Source organism: Mytilus edulis, chromosome 13 (genome assembly GCF_963676685.1).
Source record: "Mytilus edulis chromosome 13, xbMytEdul2.2, whole genome shotgun sequence".
Taxonomy (NCBI): Eukaryota; Metazoa; Mollusca; class Bivalvia; order Mytilida; family Mytilidae; genus Mytilus; species Mytilus edulis.
The window spans coordinates 49,240,089-49,256,723 of record NC_092356.1 but is presented as its reverse complement, the minus strand read 5'-3'; the positions used below and the strand labels follow the sequence as shown (position 1 = coordinate 49,256,723).

The 16,635-nt window shown below is 32.0% G+C and overlaps 2 protein-coding genes across 2 annotated transcripts; both read right to left on the bottom strand.

Moving 5' to 3' along the window:
• Positions 1-618: 618 nt before the first annotated feature.
• LOC139501802 (gamma-aminobutyric acid receptor-associated protein) lies at positions 619-7,222 on the bottom strand. Its single transcript, XM_071291019.1, has 3 exons — positions 6,820-7,222; positions 4,643-4,840; positions 619-3,109 (listed from the first exon to the last, which is right to left on the bottom strand). The coding sequence occupies exons 1-3, from the start codon at positions 6,907-6,909 to the stop codon at positions 3,044-3,046; spliced, it is 354 nt and encodes a 117-aa protein (XP_071147120.1). The 5' UTR covers positions 6,910-7,222; the 3' UTR covers positions 619-3,043.
• Positions 7,223-9,432: 2,210 nt separating this feature from the next.
• On the bottom strand, positions 9,433-11,857 carry LOC139500083 (uncharacterized). Its single transcript, XM_071288822.1, has 3 exons — positions 11,699-11,857; positions 10,992-11,231; positions 9,433-10,151 (listed from the first exon to the last, which is right to left on the bottom strand). Exons 1-3 carry the CDS (start codon positions 11,745-11,747, stop codon positions 9,892-9,894), a joined length of 549 nt encoding a protein of 182 aa, XP_071144923.1. The 5' UTR covers positions 11,748-11,857; the 3' UTR covers positions 9,433-9,891.
• Positions 11,858-16,635: the final 4,778 nt, after the last annotated feature.

Genomic DNA, 16,635 nt, shown 5'->3' with positions numbered 1-16,635 from the left:
GCTGTTTCAGAACAATAACTTGCTGAGGAAAAATGAGTATACCTTGCTGCTCACAAATAAAAATCTAGATTGCATATATAGTCTTTTATGGCTGACTATGTGGTATGGGCATTGCTCATGGTTGATGGTCTTAGGGTGACCTATAGTTGTTAATTTCTGTGTCATTTGGTCTCTTGTGAAGAGATGTTTCATTGGCTATTATACAACATCTTATTTTATATAGATTACAACATACGATTCAGCAGACACATTATTCTGACTCTGAACCATTCACATTAAGCTTCATACTATGTTTAAATGGCATCTGCTTTGTAAAGAAGCAGGAAATTTCCAATTATTTTGTTTGATCAAGCCCAGGATTAACCTTCAACACTTGAATTTTGAAATGAGAACAAGACCATGAGACCACTATGCAGTTCTGAGATGGAGCGAAAAATAGAGACCATGAGACCACTAGTTTTGAGATGGAGAGAAAAATAGAGATCATGAGACCACTAGTTTTGAGATGGAGAGAAAAATAGAGACCATGAGACCACTAGTTTTGAGATGGAGAGAAAAATAGAGACCATGACCCCACAAATGCAGTTCTGAGATGGAGGGAAAAATAGATTGAGAATGTTTAGATGAACAATATTTTATTTTCTGAATGAACATTTACAAGATGCAATATATACCAAAACAAATGTAAGTTGAAAGTGGTTTAAAATTAAAATTTATCTGCACAAAGTGACTGTCTTTAGCATATCAGTTATTTTATGTAAAATAGTAAGGACATCTAAAATTTATAGTCTGTTTAACAGGCCTTTATAATTTTAATATATACATGTTTGAATAAAATACCGGTATATTTGGTATATATGTTAAGGAGACAGAGCTCAAAAACATCTAGGAGCTTAATGTTACGACTGTGGTCTTCACATCAATCTATACTGTTCTTACAATTAATAATATTCATATCTGTAAAATATAATCTAATTTATAAATTCAAATAAAATACTAGATGTGGTCCCTTTTTCAAGTATTACTGTAACATGTGTAAAAGACCTGAGAAACAGAATTTAATTTTAGAAAGTTATGTGATATGTCAAAATCTTTTGGCAGTATGACTATCAATGAAATTTGTTGAAAGACCTATACACTAAACATTGCAATTATTTTTAACCTAAATGCCTTTTTTGGTACATACCATCTAAGAATAAATATCTTGTATAAATATATATATTATAGATCATTTAGGTTAACATGAGAAAACTATTGACAGAACCATTCCATTTAATAGATCATAAACAAATAAGTTAAATGGATCATACTGACCAAAAAAATCCACATAAGAAAGATTAAATTCATTTTGCAACTGAACAGCAACAACCAACATACTATACACATATTTTCATTCACTAATCAATGTTATTTATTCCATCCGAGAAAAGGCATATTAACGAAATGTTGACAAAAATTAACATCAGCTCTTTCAGAACTTTGATTTCAACGAAATTTATTTTCATTGTCCACATATTAAAACAAAAAGATTGTAATAGACAAGTTGCTAAAAAAATCTGCATATTAAGTCAGCTTTTACAATAAAAGGTAATACTAATTCATTCACCATAAAAGACCTCTTTTACATGTATTATAAACTTTCAGATTGATAAAACTGATGAAAATTAGAACAGTACATACAACATGTTGAGGTAAATTTGATAATAATAAATATTACATGTATTAAGTGATTTATTTTGAATAAATTACTAATTAATTAAGGTTAATAACCAAAACAGTTTGCCAAAAAGAAAAATTATATTTTAAGTCAATTTGTTGGGGACAAACTTCACATGAGGAAAACAAAATAGGGACTTATTTACGTCATTTTTATAGCGAAAAAAAAATATTACCAATGAAAAATTAGTATCAAATTAAAGACCAAAAACAACAAAATTTAAATCTTAGAAAGCTGTCATAATATAAAATATCTCATTTTATGGTGAACTGCTGTAGCTAATTGTATACAAGTTGATTTTAAACCATAACATCTTGTGTGTACTGTGATAACAAAAGCAGTCTTATCCCATATCTATCCCACTGATATGAGACATCCAGTTACCAGCTGATAAAATGATACCACAACAAAATTAAAATATTTACATCTATTTCTCTGATCATTCATACAGATAAAATAACAATAAAACAAGAGATAATAACAATATACACTACTTATATACATAATTATCACAAATTATTTAAAAACAGTTAGTTGGTAGAATATATCATAACAACATATACAATACACACACAGGCTGATTTTCATGGTGAATTTTAAATAAATGCTGGTACATGTAATTCACTTTTAGTCTTGCATTATAACTTTTGTATATTCAGTATTAATTGCATGACACTATCGTTGTTATCAACAAAAATAATCAGCAATCTTCTTTCACAGGGAATTCAACAAATATAAGAGCAACTTTTTAAATGAATAAACATGTGCCTGTCAAAGGGTGTTCTTAACGTGTATATTTACTCCAAAATTCTAATTTTGCCTTACATATCTTTAAAGGGGCAGTGTTATCTGTTGATAACATAGTTTTCTTCACTTGATCCAAACAAAACTTTTGTGTGTTTGTAGAATATTGATAGAATATCAAAGTTATAAAAGAAGTTGAAAAATTGATGTCTTTGCTAGACATAGAATAATTATATTAAAAGGATCTAAAAAAAAAAATATATCAAGATATGAACAGTCAGAAGTAAAATTTTCATTTCTTTTTTTCTTTTTCAAAGCAATTTTTTCAAATATTTAAAGATTACAAAATATGAGAACAAGTATTGAGACTTAAAAAAACTCTTAAATTTAAAAAGTGTGTATGATCTTTGCCATTGTGTTTATAAAATGTCACCACATAATAACAGAAATTTCACAAAGTTTGGTAAAATTCTGCATAAGCAACATATATAACGTGTCTGATCACATCTACCATACACAAGCATTAGATTAAAAACAACTGGTTCCCGGTACAGTTTTGGTCATCATTAGTCCACTCTTTAGTTAGGCTCCATACACACTTTCATCACTGTAAGCTATGTATAGAAAGAAGTCTTCTTCATGATGCTCCTGAAAAACAAATAAATAATATTGTAGGTGAATTTTTAAAATATGAGCTACACACATTTTGTATGTTTAAAATTACAGCTTTAACAAACTGCATTTGAATTAATAAAACGATAATAAAGGCAACAACACCCATCAATTACTGCATGGTAAGAGTTTATTCTGGTCGACATATTCACCAAAAATAAGTACAAATTTGGGGGTTGTGCAGTTCCGCGGAAGTAATGTTACAACAAATATACAATATTAGGTCAATGTCAGAAAAATATAAACTTTTTTGTATGAGGCTGAGAAACTGGGGAAGGGCAAAGTTCTACCGAGCCCTTCCCCAGTTTTGCGCCGAGTACAAAAAAGTTGATTATTTCTGACATTGACCTAATATTGTTTTTATACTGCAACTTAAATAAATAAATTCATAGCTATTTAAATCGTAACACAAATTTCAAACTTATTTTCATCCCTCAATGAACCCCTGACTGTGGAAAAAAAGTCATGATGAAATTGACATTGCACAAAATATAGCTGTGTTACTATATTTAGGATATATTTAGGAAATAAACACAACTAGTTGCAGTATAAAGGTTGATATGACGACGTTATAGATATAAATAGAATGTGAAAGTAAAATAAGAATCTAGTTAAGTTAAAAGTGAAAGTTAGTCAATAAAGTTATTAGTGATGTGATTAGCTGTTGTTCTCATACGTCTGTGTAGTTGTTCTCATGGATGTTTCTAGTGGTATTTTTGTAGAAATTATGAAAGTACATCATGTAGATCACTTTTAACTTAATTAAATTCTTATTTTACTTTTTGTCTTGTGAACTTTTGTTTTTCTGGGGTTTTTTCTATTTTAGCCAGTTTATTTAATTTTTGATCTATGAGTTTGAATGTCTCTGGTATCTTTCGCTCCTCTTTTAGTTTGAAGTATGTTTTACTACAAGTGGGTCTCTTTTCATCATCGGAGCATACATACATAAAATAATACATGTACATCGTCATGTACTTCTCACCATGATCCTATCAAAAGTGATCTTTTTTTATTTCTAACATAGATATCTTGTACATGTTCTTCTTAAGTGTCTTTGTGTGTGCTTGTGTGACTGAATGATTGAGGATTACTTAGATGTATAATTTCATATTAATTTCAACTTTAAATGATAATGTGATTATGTCATGGATTAATTCTACTATTAGGTAAATCAATGAGTCCTAACTCATGTAAATCTGTCTAGACTCATGAATTTCAAAACTGATGAGTCCAGCAATGCATCAAGATTATAAAATGGTGTACTAACTGAGCACATTATTGTCATAAGTTTAAAAATAATCTAACTTCACTGTCATTTCCTTGCTTTGTTTTGTCAATGGGACTGAAATAATTAAATATACATGTATGGCAATACAATTTCATCTTCTTATTGTTGGATTTGTTATTGCCAAAAATGATGAGACCTGCTGAAATCCTTAAGTGAGTATGGCAAGAACCTTGTCTTGCTTTATAGCCTTTCCAGTTGTTAAACTAATAGTAGTTTTGTACCTGATAGAGAGATCCCATTGTTGCACTTGTTGGAGGAATCACATTGTTTACAAAGAAAAACAAAGCATCTTCAGGTCTCAGATGAATTCTCTTTCTGATCAAGAAATAAAACTGTCCAACTGTTAAATCTGATGGCACCAGATATTTTTTCTTGTCTAAATCTCCAACTCTGGCCTTTGGCGCTTTCTCAACAATAACCTATAATATAAAAGTAATGCATCACTATTTACACTGTATATGACAACTTAAAATAATCATGGTATAAATATACATGTATTTTTTACAGTGTCGAACATTTATTTATATTTGGAGGTACATGTACAATGTACATGTAAATTTGTAAAAACATATCTACCTTTATAATGAATTTGTTCTCTCCAACCTGATTTGCATCTAGGTGCTCAGTAAATATTGTTGACATGAAACTTTAAGGAAAACTGCTTGTAACCTACCAATTTCCTAATACCACATTTTTTAGCTCACCTGGCCTGAAGGACCAAGGGAGCTTTTCTCTTCACTTGGCATTCGATGTTGTCGTACGTTGTTGTCTGAACTTTTTACATTTTGACCTTCTTCTGCAGAAATACTGAATGGATTGAAACCAAACATAGCATGAATGTTCCTTTGAAGCCAACCAATCATCCTAGATGGCTGCCAGCGGGGGACTTAGTTACAGGGCATACTATACAGCTACAGGAGAGATAATGACGTTGCTAACGTAAATTGTTATTTTTGCAAGGACAAACTATGACTTATCAGGAGAAGATTCAGTTTTGAACTGATTTTTATCATTCAAACTTATTAAACTTGAAAACAAGTTCATTGGCCCCTCTTTTTTGAAATGCCATTTGATTTGATTACGTAAAAAGATTATGTGTGCCAATTTTCATGAAAATGTCAATAGTGCAATATTTTAAAACTTGATAAATATACAGCAAAAATAGATGTTTTTTTCTACATTCCCGAACATCTGATAAATATGAGCTATTTAAAAAAAACAAATTGCACAAATTTAAAGGGCATTTATATAAAACACAATTTACAAGTAATTTAACAAAAAAACAGCCTGTTTTCATCTTTTTAAACAAAAAAGTTATGTATTTCTGTTGAAAGGAAAATTACATGTACGTCCACAAATCTGAATTTCGAGCAAATATATAAAATTATGACCTTTTTTTACTCAAATAGTAGCATATGAAGGTATATTTTTTATTACATAATTGATTTAATCTGGCAAAAAATAGTCCATATGCAAATTGTCAGGAAAATTTCAATATGGGATCAAAACTGTATCGTATGCCCTTAATGAATCCATGACAAATGGCCCCTCTGGCAAATTGCCCCACACTTAATCGCCCAACTTTTTCACCAACTCAACTCACTTTAAAAAAAATGCCCATAAACTGGTTTACCAAATCGCCCCACTTGTAATTTAAAATAGTTTAAATCCCATTAATATTACTGCTTTAGAAATCCATTACTATTTGGGAATCTTTAACACTTGACAAGATATTATGTGACAGTTGTACTATTGAAACAATACAACAATCACTTTTCTTTGTGGTGTAAATTTTACAGGAACCTTTGTGTACATTTACAGTAAACTTGTGGCAAAATCAGTCCAATTTATATTTATGCCGTCTAGGAAGGCTATTTCTGATTAAATTTACGCCTTCCTACGACCGAAGGAGGGCTTCCTAAAAAAATTGTCAAAAAGCCATACAAAAACAGAATAATTATTTGGACTATGAGTAACCAGGGATCTCCATGGAATAAAATTTAACAAAAGGGGAATTTCACTATGACATAACAAGTGTCTATGGCGTCTACAAATGTAATATTCATCAATAGGGCAATTTGCAGTATTCAACAATAGTTGGATTGATTGTTGTTCACTGTAAGTCAACTGACAAACCCTCAACAACAGACAATATGTTTTTTACTTTTTTAATCATCTTAAATCCAAAAGGATGTGCACAGCTTTGACAGACACATTTCAAAAATTTGTCAATCTAACTCAATTCTCCAAATTTAAAGAGGCATACAGATACGACAAAGGACAGCTAAGTGACAAATGAGAAGACTCTTGTCTTGGGGCAGACAACATTTTTATAAGAAATAGAAATTATATTTTTCCTTCGCCATTCTTATTGTTAATTTCCTTGTTCACAACTTACAGGAACGCGATCTGGATACTTCTTTCGGATTTTTTCACCCTCAGCACGCCTTTTCTCAAAGGGATGTTCTTCTTTATATTCCCACTTCATTTTTTCCTTTAGATACGTTTAAAGATTTTTCTTCTTTCTGTTTGATGCAACAAATTGTCAACAAATATGGCCGATTTCGGATATAAACAAATTAATTACTCCGCACACTAAAATAGTTCTATTTTCTTTTTAATTTATACGCTTCAATTTGAGTCTATATTCATAAAATATATATTTTGGTTTGCTGTGACTAAGATTATAACAGCCGACTTTATTGTTCCAATGCTTTTGGTAATTACGTGGCGTAATATCTAGTTGATGCGTATTTACAAAAGATCACATGGCCAGTCGTCTAATATCTAAAAATAACTATTGATAGTGACGTAACTACTGGTTCCATAGGAGATTCCAGTCTACGGTGTGTAGTTAGTGCCATCAGAAATTGTTATTTATAAAGTCTTTGTTAAGTAATTTTGCAAAGGAAGAAGTAAAGAATTTATCCAAAGTTAAGCTCTGACAGATTATATAAATATAGATTTAGGGGGGGGGGGCAATACCTTTTTATGTTAACTTGTTTTGGCCCTTTTCAAGGTGTTGTTAACTCAGTCTTATCTGAGATGAATTTAAACTGTTAACTGTTTTCAACCCACTGCGTTAACTGTTATCAGCATTTTTGAAATTGTTGTTAACTGTGACATAAACTTCAACGTGTTGAAGGCGGTCACTGAAAAGTAGAAGTAGAAGTAGAACTGTTTTTGCCAAAATCGAAGAGTTGTTAACATGTTAACGGACCCCTTATTGTCCTCCCTCATACAGGCATGTGACGCTTAATTATGATTCAGCCAAAGCATCATTTCAATGTTTATTTTGTAGATGTATCCTTTTTTACTGTAATAACGGTTCCCCTAAACTTATTTTGATTCCATACTCGGATTCTTAGAAAATGGGTTTAACCGGTACCTCTCAACGATCCGTCGGAATGATTTTTATAATGAGGAGTAACCAAATTGCATCAATGCCTAAATTCAGATTCTTAAGAATAGATTAACTGGTATTCTGTTCTATTTTTCTCCAAATCATTATGGAAGAATTTGACAATTTAGTCAAGGCCATTACTAAGTTTACTTATTGAAGAAATGGATGAAAACAGCATATATATCATAATTTATTTGCTAATTTTCAAAACAAATGACTTAAATGTGGATGTCGCATGACAGTCTTTTCGTGGATTTTACCTTTTCAATGACTAAGACCTAGCCTACACGTTAGAAGGATAAGAACAATGACTTCGGAGACTTACAAAAATTTGCATAATCAAGTTCTACCGGTTTTTAATTATCAGACCGTATGATATACTCTAATATTTTACAGATACCTCAAATAAGAAGAACAAGGTATCATGGTGAAAAAAATCTTTTAGGTATGCTGCTCAAGTTCTCTGGAACTCCTTCCTTAAAGAAATCCAGACGGTGAATAAATTTTAATGAGTCAAGTTTATTCCAATGATCTCGTGATGGAGTGATAAACATGACTGTTCCTGTGTTTTTGCTTTTAAATATTGCCCAAATTTCCATCAATACATGTATGCAGCAGCATATAAAGAAATAACAACAACTACTGTGACATTTTTTCCTCCGGATCAAATTTCACCCTGATCTAATTTTGCTTTACACTTTCTTAACTTAAAACTACATGTTTTATGCTATACTATTCCCTTTATGCATGTGACAATTGCGTACGTGTAAATTTTTGTATGTCTTGCGTTGTCCTATTGTATCTGCACGCACTGTATATCATATAACAAGCTCGTTTAGCGATTTTGTTGTATTATTATCAAACTTGCCGATTTAAAATGAAATCTTTATAGTTGAATAAGCTCAAATTATCGTAACCACAATCCTGTCCTCTTTCCTCGAATGTGACATCACCGAATAAGAATTATATCACATACGTGAATAAATCAATAGCTGATGATCTAGATTGTAGGGGTGAAATAAAATAATATGCATCTTGAAGTATTGTCTACTGGACACACTTTCATAGATGATATCGTCCGCAGACAATATATATAATAAGGGAATACTGTCCAGTACAGTATTTCATTATGACACAGTGGCTGTCCTTCCGTCTATGAATTTTTGTTAGGTTGTTCGGGATTATTTCGCTGTCATATTGTCCCTAATAATATTTCACAGTGAATTTCTGTCTATGACAGAATTTCCAAATTCAAGTATATTTGCACGGAGAAATCATTTTTAAATTGTCAGCTGCCTTAGAGTGTCTGAAATCTTTCAAATATTGTTCTTGAAAAGAATAAGTATAACAGTGCAATACTCTATCGCATATTTCTCATCTGTAGTACACAAGCATGGAGATTACATGTATATATTTTCATATTCATGGAAATAATTTGTAAGGCAATAATTCATAAAAACAAATAAACACATTATTTATCATAAGCTTATTTTGAATTTGCACTTAAACATGATTTAAGTCAAATATGATAATTGTACCATATGATACTGTAAGTACAAAAAATGATTTAAGATTCATGTTTGTCATCGTAAAAAAAAAAACAAGGTATTCGATGATAAACTTTTATTTCGTAACACAATAACAGAGTATCTAAATATTTCACACAAAGAATATCAGGTTAAATTATTTATTCTAAAGTGATGAATCAATGAACAAATCAGAATCTATACATCTATATATAATACTAAAAAAACGAGGTCCAGTTTGTCAGCCGTCATGGGTTACAGGAAAGGGACAAAACTACATAATTATACATTGTACGTTCTTTGAGACTTATGCAGAAAAGAAAGAACAAATATGCATAATTATTGGCAAAAAACTTATTGTCGCCTACTTTTATTATTATTTGCAGTAAGAGTGGGAGGTGCTATTAAATTTAACCAGTCATAGTGCTGTAAGTGTATTACTGCATGGATTAGAGGGTAAATGTGTACTAGGTTTTACCAATTCATAAATCTTACTTTCTAGATAAATCATTTGCTCCACATATATATTTTGTATTAAATTTCATGTCATATATAATGCCAAAATGAAAGAGCAGAAAACCATCAATCCGATGGAATAAATATGGACAGATTCAGCCACAGACGGTCCATTACAAAAGTTACCGTCACACATTGTCGCACACATAACTAATCCTTTGTTTTCATAGTAAGCACATAATGTCTGATTGTTATCCGAAATAAACTTTAAACGTGGAATATCATTTGCTGGTATCGAAAAGTTTTTCCCATCACAACATCCCCGTATGTAAGACTGGATTGTACCTAGAATATATAAAAAAATAGTATGTTTAGTGATGATGTTAACTTCCTATTATATACTTATTCAAGTACAAATAATATTTTCTTCAATATGTTTCTCATTGATATTTTATAACCCACAGGCAAAGGGTGACTGGGTATAAAAAAAAAAATAGCATGGCTACATTTGTCTTCTAACAATCGGCAGTAAAACCTTGCCAGCGTCTGGATGTGCATTATGTACTTTGCCAGAAATAACAAATTATGGGGTAATTAAATAGAAACAGTCAGGAACATATTACTAGAAATAGAACATGATAAACAAAATTTAAAATTAAAATAGGAAAGGTTGAGAAAGTTTTTAAAATAACTTGACACATATATATCTTAATTATGTTGCTTTTATAAGAAATGGGTGTTAAGGGTATGTCATTCAGTTTTACAACTCCATTTACCATAACACTTACAGAGCCAATTTCACTGCAAACTATTAATATATCATACGTGATGTCAATATATTTTCAAAACCCAAAATCTTAGACATATGTTGGAAAGCTAATAAAAGCAAGGACACAAAGGATATAGACTCAACTTATGTAGACTGGAGACAATTAAAGCTTGTCATTGAAATGTCTGTTGTTGAAGATAGGGGGGAGGGGGCGGTCCTGTTGAGAAAAAAAATTGGTTGCTTATATAGGGAATCACTGAAGCGTGACGAAATCGGGCCCCCTCTTAGGCAGCCAGTGGGCCCCCACTTATGAAAATTTCTAGATCCGCCACTGAAGACCTTATAAGTCTTTCTACTTTGTTCGTTGTACAGTTGCTGCCTCATTGAGGATTTTCCCAACTATTCACAACTTTTACCTAATCTTTCCAGTTCTTCAATACAACAATGTGTCATATTATATTTGTGGTATGGCCGACAGTCATGTACCAATGGATCTTTTCCGTATTTTGCTAAAAAGGCTTTACTGTTGTTTCCATATTGAGTCTTATAAGTATAATGCAGGCTGTCCATTCCTTCTGTTTGTTTTTGACAGTCATCTTTACCCTCTGCATCGGAAGTGTCTCTACATCCAAAACAGAAGTCACTTACTCCGACAACTGAAATATCAAAACAAAAAGTACATAGTACTACACATATCATACATTCATAATGATTTTCCACAGTATAAAGTCCAATTGCTGAAAAACCCCCTCCTTTAATGTTGAAATCTATAGAGGATTTAAAGGCTCAAGAAGCAAACTGGTAGACAAAGAAACGACTAGCTTTCAATAACCATGTTATCATGGTTATAAACATATAAAAATTCAAATGTATTCTTTAAACCAGGTGAGCACAAAAAGGATATCCTTTCATTGTAATATAATAATTTCATCACACAAATAGGTATTATCGGAAACTTTCTATTTTATATAACTTCGAAGATCCAGAGTTCTTTTTTTACATTCATCAGAACATCATAAAGAAGTTAAAAGTATAATTATGAAATTCTTGAATCTACTAAAAAAGCTCTATATTATCAATTAAAATAGTTTTAAAGCATAGCAAAAATGTCAAATATACTTACCGGAGTTAAACAAAGCGAACACAGATAAACTAAGAACAATTTTCGCCATCTTACACTACCATTTTTAATTACGGTTTTTAGAACATAGGGTGTACCAAACCCGGTAGTTGTTTCGATGTGTATGTTACGACTCGATGCTTTCCACTTTAAAAACTTCTCGGTAAACGTTTCGTAATTTTAAACCTTTCAAACAGGAACAATAGAATAAATATTTAAATACCATCGGAATACATGCACAGACTATCATATTTCGTTGAGCCGTTCAATACACACACGTTAAAGTTTACACAGTATAACCATTGAATATATCATTATAAGCAATTATGAAATATGCTACAGTTTTAAAGGTAAATTGAAATAAGAGGCAAACAAGGGTCCTTTGAAAAATAAGAAGAGCCATAGGAAGACGATAAAATTGAGAATGGAAACGGGGTGTGTCAAAGAGACAACAAAACCGACCAAAGAGCACAAAGTGAAAGTCAAATGGATCTTCAACATTGCGAGCAAATTCCGACCCGGAAGCGGGTTTCAACTGGCTCTTAAAGCAAGAAGTGTACTAGTTAAGAGTAACAGGCGCCAAAATGCGATGGGGTTCATCATGTTTTGTGAGATCGCTTCCCCACTAATTCCTCAATCCAATGTAGAATAAACAAACAAACAGTAAAACTCGTTTAAAGGTGGTATGGGTGTCTTTCGCCATCTTGGATTGTAAAACAAACCAGAGAGATCTAAGGTCCAGATTTTCAATCAGATTAGCAAAATGTAATGCAGGAATGCAGATAACTAATGTGAATTTGCAACAAATTTATAAGATTATAACTTATAAATATTAGTATTTGTACAAGTGTAGATTATTTCTGCTTGATTTTTTATATTTTCAAACCGGCATTTTAAGGGGAGGTAACTCTGAAATGGTGCATTTTCTGAGGTTCGTGTTGTTTATTCTTTAGTTTTCTATGTTGTGTCATGTGTACTATTGTTTTTCTGTTTGTCTTTTTCATTTTCAGCCATGGCGTTGTCAGTTTGTTTTAGATTTATGAGTTTGACTGTCCCTTGGGTATCTTTCGTCCCTCTTTTCTGAAGGAATCTACATGGATTTTTCTACGGTGACCCTTTCTTTTCTTTTGATATTCTAAAAGCATTTCGTAAAAGCTATCTTCTCGTATTTTATTTCACAATTCTATTATTTAGTTTACCTTCTAATCACATAATTAATGATGCTTTTTCCTGTATAATCCATACAAAATGTGTCATTTTGTTACAACTTGTAGCCTGAGAAAATGCGCGGTGACCTGTCATTTTTAATATATTTTTGAACATATATCAATATATATAAATAGTACATTTTGGCAAAGTATGAACAAATTCTATCATTTTTAATTTAGACTCCCATACCGGCTTAAATGGAGTCCGAGTCCGATGTCAGAGAAACTAAGCAAAATGACAATGATACATAAAGTAACCAGATGCTCCGCAGGGCGCAAATTTATACGACCGCAGAGGTTGAACCCTGAACGGTTGGGGCAAGTATGGACACAACATTCAAGCTGGATTCAGCTCTAAATTTGGATTGTGATTAAATAGTTGACATAGCATAGGTTTCTGACACAGAATGAATGTGGTCTAATGAACTTAAAATACTTTTTTTTTTGCCTTTGAGCAATTCACTATGCTGTTGAATATAAATCCTCTCAAAAAAATGTTTGAAGAAATTTTTTCTCTTTATTTATGAAATCTGAAATGAAAAAAAATGACCCCCCCCCCATTTTTTTTCACATTCCCCTTTCCCTCATTCCAAAACTGATCTCAATTCAAATTTCAAATGGAGTTTGCAACAAAAACTTCTCATTTAAATACATATTAAAATGTAAAAAAAGTGCTTGTTATCACTGAATGGTAAAGATTGTTTTAATTTATCAGTTGGTAGTAAAAGTGAATATACATTGTATATTGTATAAAACAATGATTTAAGTTGATTCAACTACTATTCTGGACAAAGAAAGATAACTCCAATTGAAAATTTCTTGCTATTGCACAATATTGTGCAATTAGATATTTCTTGCTATTGCGCAATACTGTGCAATTGAAAATATTTGCTATTGCACAATACTGTGCAATTGAAGATTTCTTGCTATTGCACAATACTGTGCAATTGAAAATTTCTTGCAATTGCACAATACTGTGCAATTGAAGATTTTTTGCTATTGCTGAATACTGTGCAATTAAAAATTTCTTGCTATTGCACAATACTTAATATAATAATTTTGGATCCTGATTTGGACCAACTTGAAAACTAGGCACATAATCAAAAATCTAAGTACATGTTTAGATTCAGCATTTCAAAGAAGCCCAAGAATTCACTTTTTGTTAAAATCAAACTTAGTTTAATTTTGGACCCTTTGGACTTTAATGTAGACCAATTTGAAAACGGGACCAAAAATTAAGAATCTACATACACAGTTAGATTTGGTATATCCAAGAACCCCAATTATTCAATTTTTGATGAAATCAAACAAAGTTTAATTTTGGACCCCGATTTGGACCAACTTGAAAACTGGGCAAATAATCAAAAATCTAAGTACATTTTTAGATTCAGCATATCAAAGAACCCCAAGGATTCAATTTTTGTTAAAATCAAACTAAGTTTAATTTTGGACCCTTTGGACCTTAATGTAGACCAATTTGAAAACGGGACCAAAAATTAAGAATCTACATACACAGTTAGATTCGACATATCAAAGAACCCCAATTATTCAATTTTTGATGAAATCAAACAAAGTTTAATTTTGGACCCTTTGGGCCCCTTATTCCTAAACTGTTGAGACCAAAACTTCAAAAAATCAATCCCAACCTTCCTTTTATGGTCATAAACCTTGTGTTTAAATTTCATAGATTTCTATTAACTTATACTAAAGTTATGGTGCGAAAACCAAGAAAAATGCTTATTTGGGCCCCTTTTTGGCCCTAATTCCTAAACTGTTCAGACCTCAACTCCCAAAATCAATCCCAACCTTCTTTTTGTGGTCATTAACCTTGTGTTTAAATTTCATTGATTTCTATTTACTTATACTAAAGTTATTGGGTGAAAACCAGGAATAATGCTTATTTGGGCCCCTTTTTGGCCCTAATTCCTAAACTGTTCAGACCTCAACTCCCAAAATCAATCCCAACCTTCCTTTTGTGGTCATAAACCTTGTGTTAAAATTTCATAGATTTCTATTCACTTTTACTAAAGTTAGAGTGCGAAAACTAAAAGTATTCGAACGACGACGACGACGCCGACGACGACGCCAACATGATACCAATATACGACCAAAAAATGTTCAATTTTTGCGGTCGTATAAAAAAGGAGTTACTAATACTTAAACAGTTACTGATTGAAAGATTATGTTTACATCATATGAAAATAAAGCACACTCCCTCCCGTTAGGGGTTTAATATCATACCTTCATAAAATAAACGATAAGAACATAATCCGTATCTTGCCAACAACTTATTTCAAAAATAAATTTGTTTATTTCCGATGCAAAAACCCCGTAAGGGAATCAATATAAGTTCCAAACAAATGTCACCTTTAATGACCTGATAAAGCCAACAAAACTAAAAACTAAAGTTGAAAGGAAATAACATTATGACACAACACATTGTATGGACAGTAACATCACAATTTTGGAAGTGTAAGCTTACTAGTATGTATATGAACCCCAAAACGCTTCAGGGATTGTTACAACATTGCTTTGGACAAGCATAAACTAAAAACTTCATGGACATTAACAGCATTGCTTATGACGTGTAAGCATACCCATAAACTCAACACTGCGTGGACATAAACAGCATTGCTTTGTACGTGTACGCATAAACATAAACCCAACACTGCACGAATATAAACAGCATTGCTTTGTACGTGTACGCATAAACATTAACGCAACACTGCATGGACATAAACAACATTGATTTGATTGCACATGTACGCATAAACATAAACTCAATACTGCACGGACATTAACAGCATTGCTTTGTACTTGTAAGTATAAACATAAACCCAAAAACACTCCATGGACATAAACAACATGGCTTTGGACGTATACACATACACATAAACCCTAAACACTGCATGGACATGAACAGCATTGCTTTGTACGTGTACCCATAAACATGAACCCAAAACACTGCATGGACATACACAATATTGGTTTGGACGCGTAAGTATAAACATGAACCCCAAAACACTACATGGACATACACAATATTGGTTTGGACGTGTAAGCATAAACATAACCCCCAAAACACTGCATGGACATACACAATATTGGTTTGGACGCGTAAGCATAAACATGAACCCAAAACACTACATGGACATACACAATATTGGTTTGGACGCGTAAGCATAAACATGAACCCAAAACACTACATGGACATACACAATATTGGTTTGGACGCGTAAGCATAAACATAAACCCAAAACACTGCATGGACATACACAATATTGGTTTGGACGCGTAAGTATAAACATGAACCCCAAAACACTGCATGGCCATACACAATATTGGTTTGGACGCGTAAGCATAAACATGAACCAAAAACACTACATGGACATACACAATATTGGTTTGGACGCGTAAGCATAAACATGAACCCAAAACACTACATGGACATACACAATATTGGTTTGGACGCGTAAGCATAAACATGAACCCAAAACACTGCATGAACATACACAATATTGGTTTGGACGCGTAAGCATAAACATAAACCCAAAACACTGCATGGACATAGTAAGTTAACAACAATTGCTTTGGACGTGTAAGCATAAATATAAACTCAACACTGCATGGACATAAATATCATTGCTTTTGACGTGTAAGCATAAACATCAACTCAACACTGCATTGATATAAACAGCATTGCTTTGTACGTGTCCGCATAAACATAAACTC

Bases quoted from the DNA above. Each gene is read 5' to 3' on its own strand.
- LOC139501802 (XM_071291019.1), bottom strand. From the start codon at position 6,909: ATGAAGTGGGAATATAAAGAAGAACATCCCTTTGAGAAAAGGCGTGCT. The intron at 4,841-6,819 runs GTAAGTTGTGAA...TTTATATTATAG, and splicing joins AGTATCCAGATCGCGTTCCT to GTTATTGTTGAGAAAGCGCC. The intron at 3,110-4,642 runs GTACAAAACTAC...TTTGTTTTTCAG, and splicing joins CAATGGGATCTCTCTATCAG to GAGCATCATGAAGAAGACTT.
- LOC139500083 (XM_071288822.1), bottom strand. From the start codon at position 11,747: ATGGCGAAAATTGTTCTTAGTTTATCTGTGTTCGCTTTGTTTAACTCC. The intron at 11,232-11,698 runs GTAAGTATATTT...TTGATATTTCAG, and splicing joins GTTCGCTTTGTTTAACTCCG to TTGTCGGAGTAAGTGACTTC. The intron at 10,152-10,991 runs GTAAAAGTTGTG...TATATATTCTAG, and splicing joins TGAAGAACTGGAAAGATTAG to GTACAATCCAGTCTTACATA.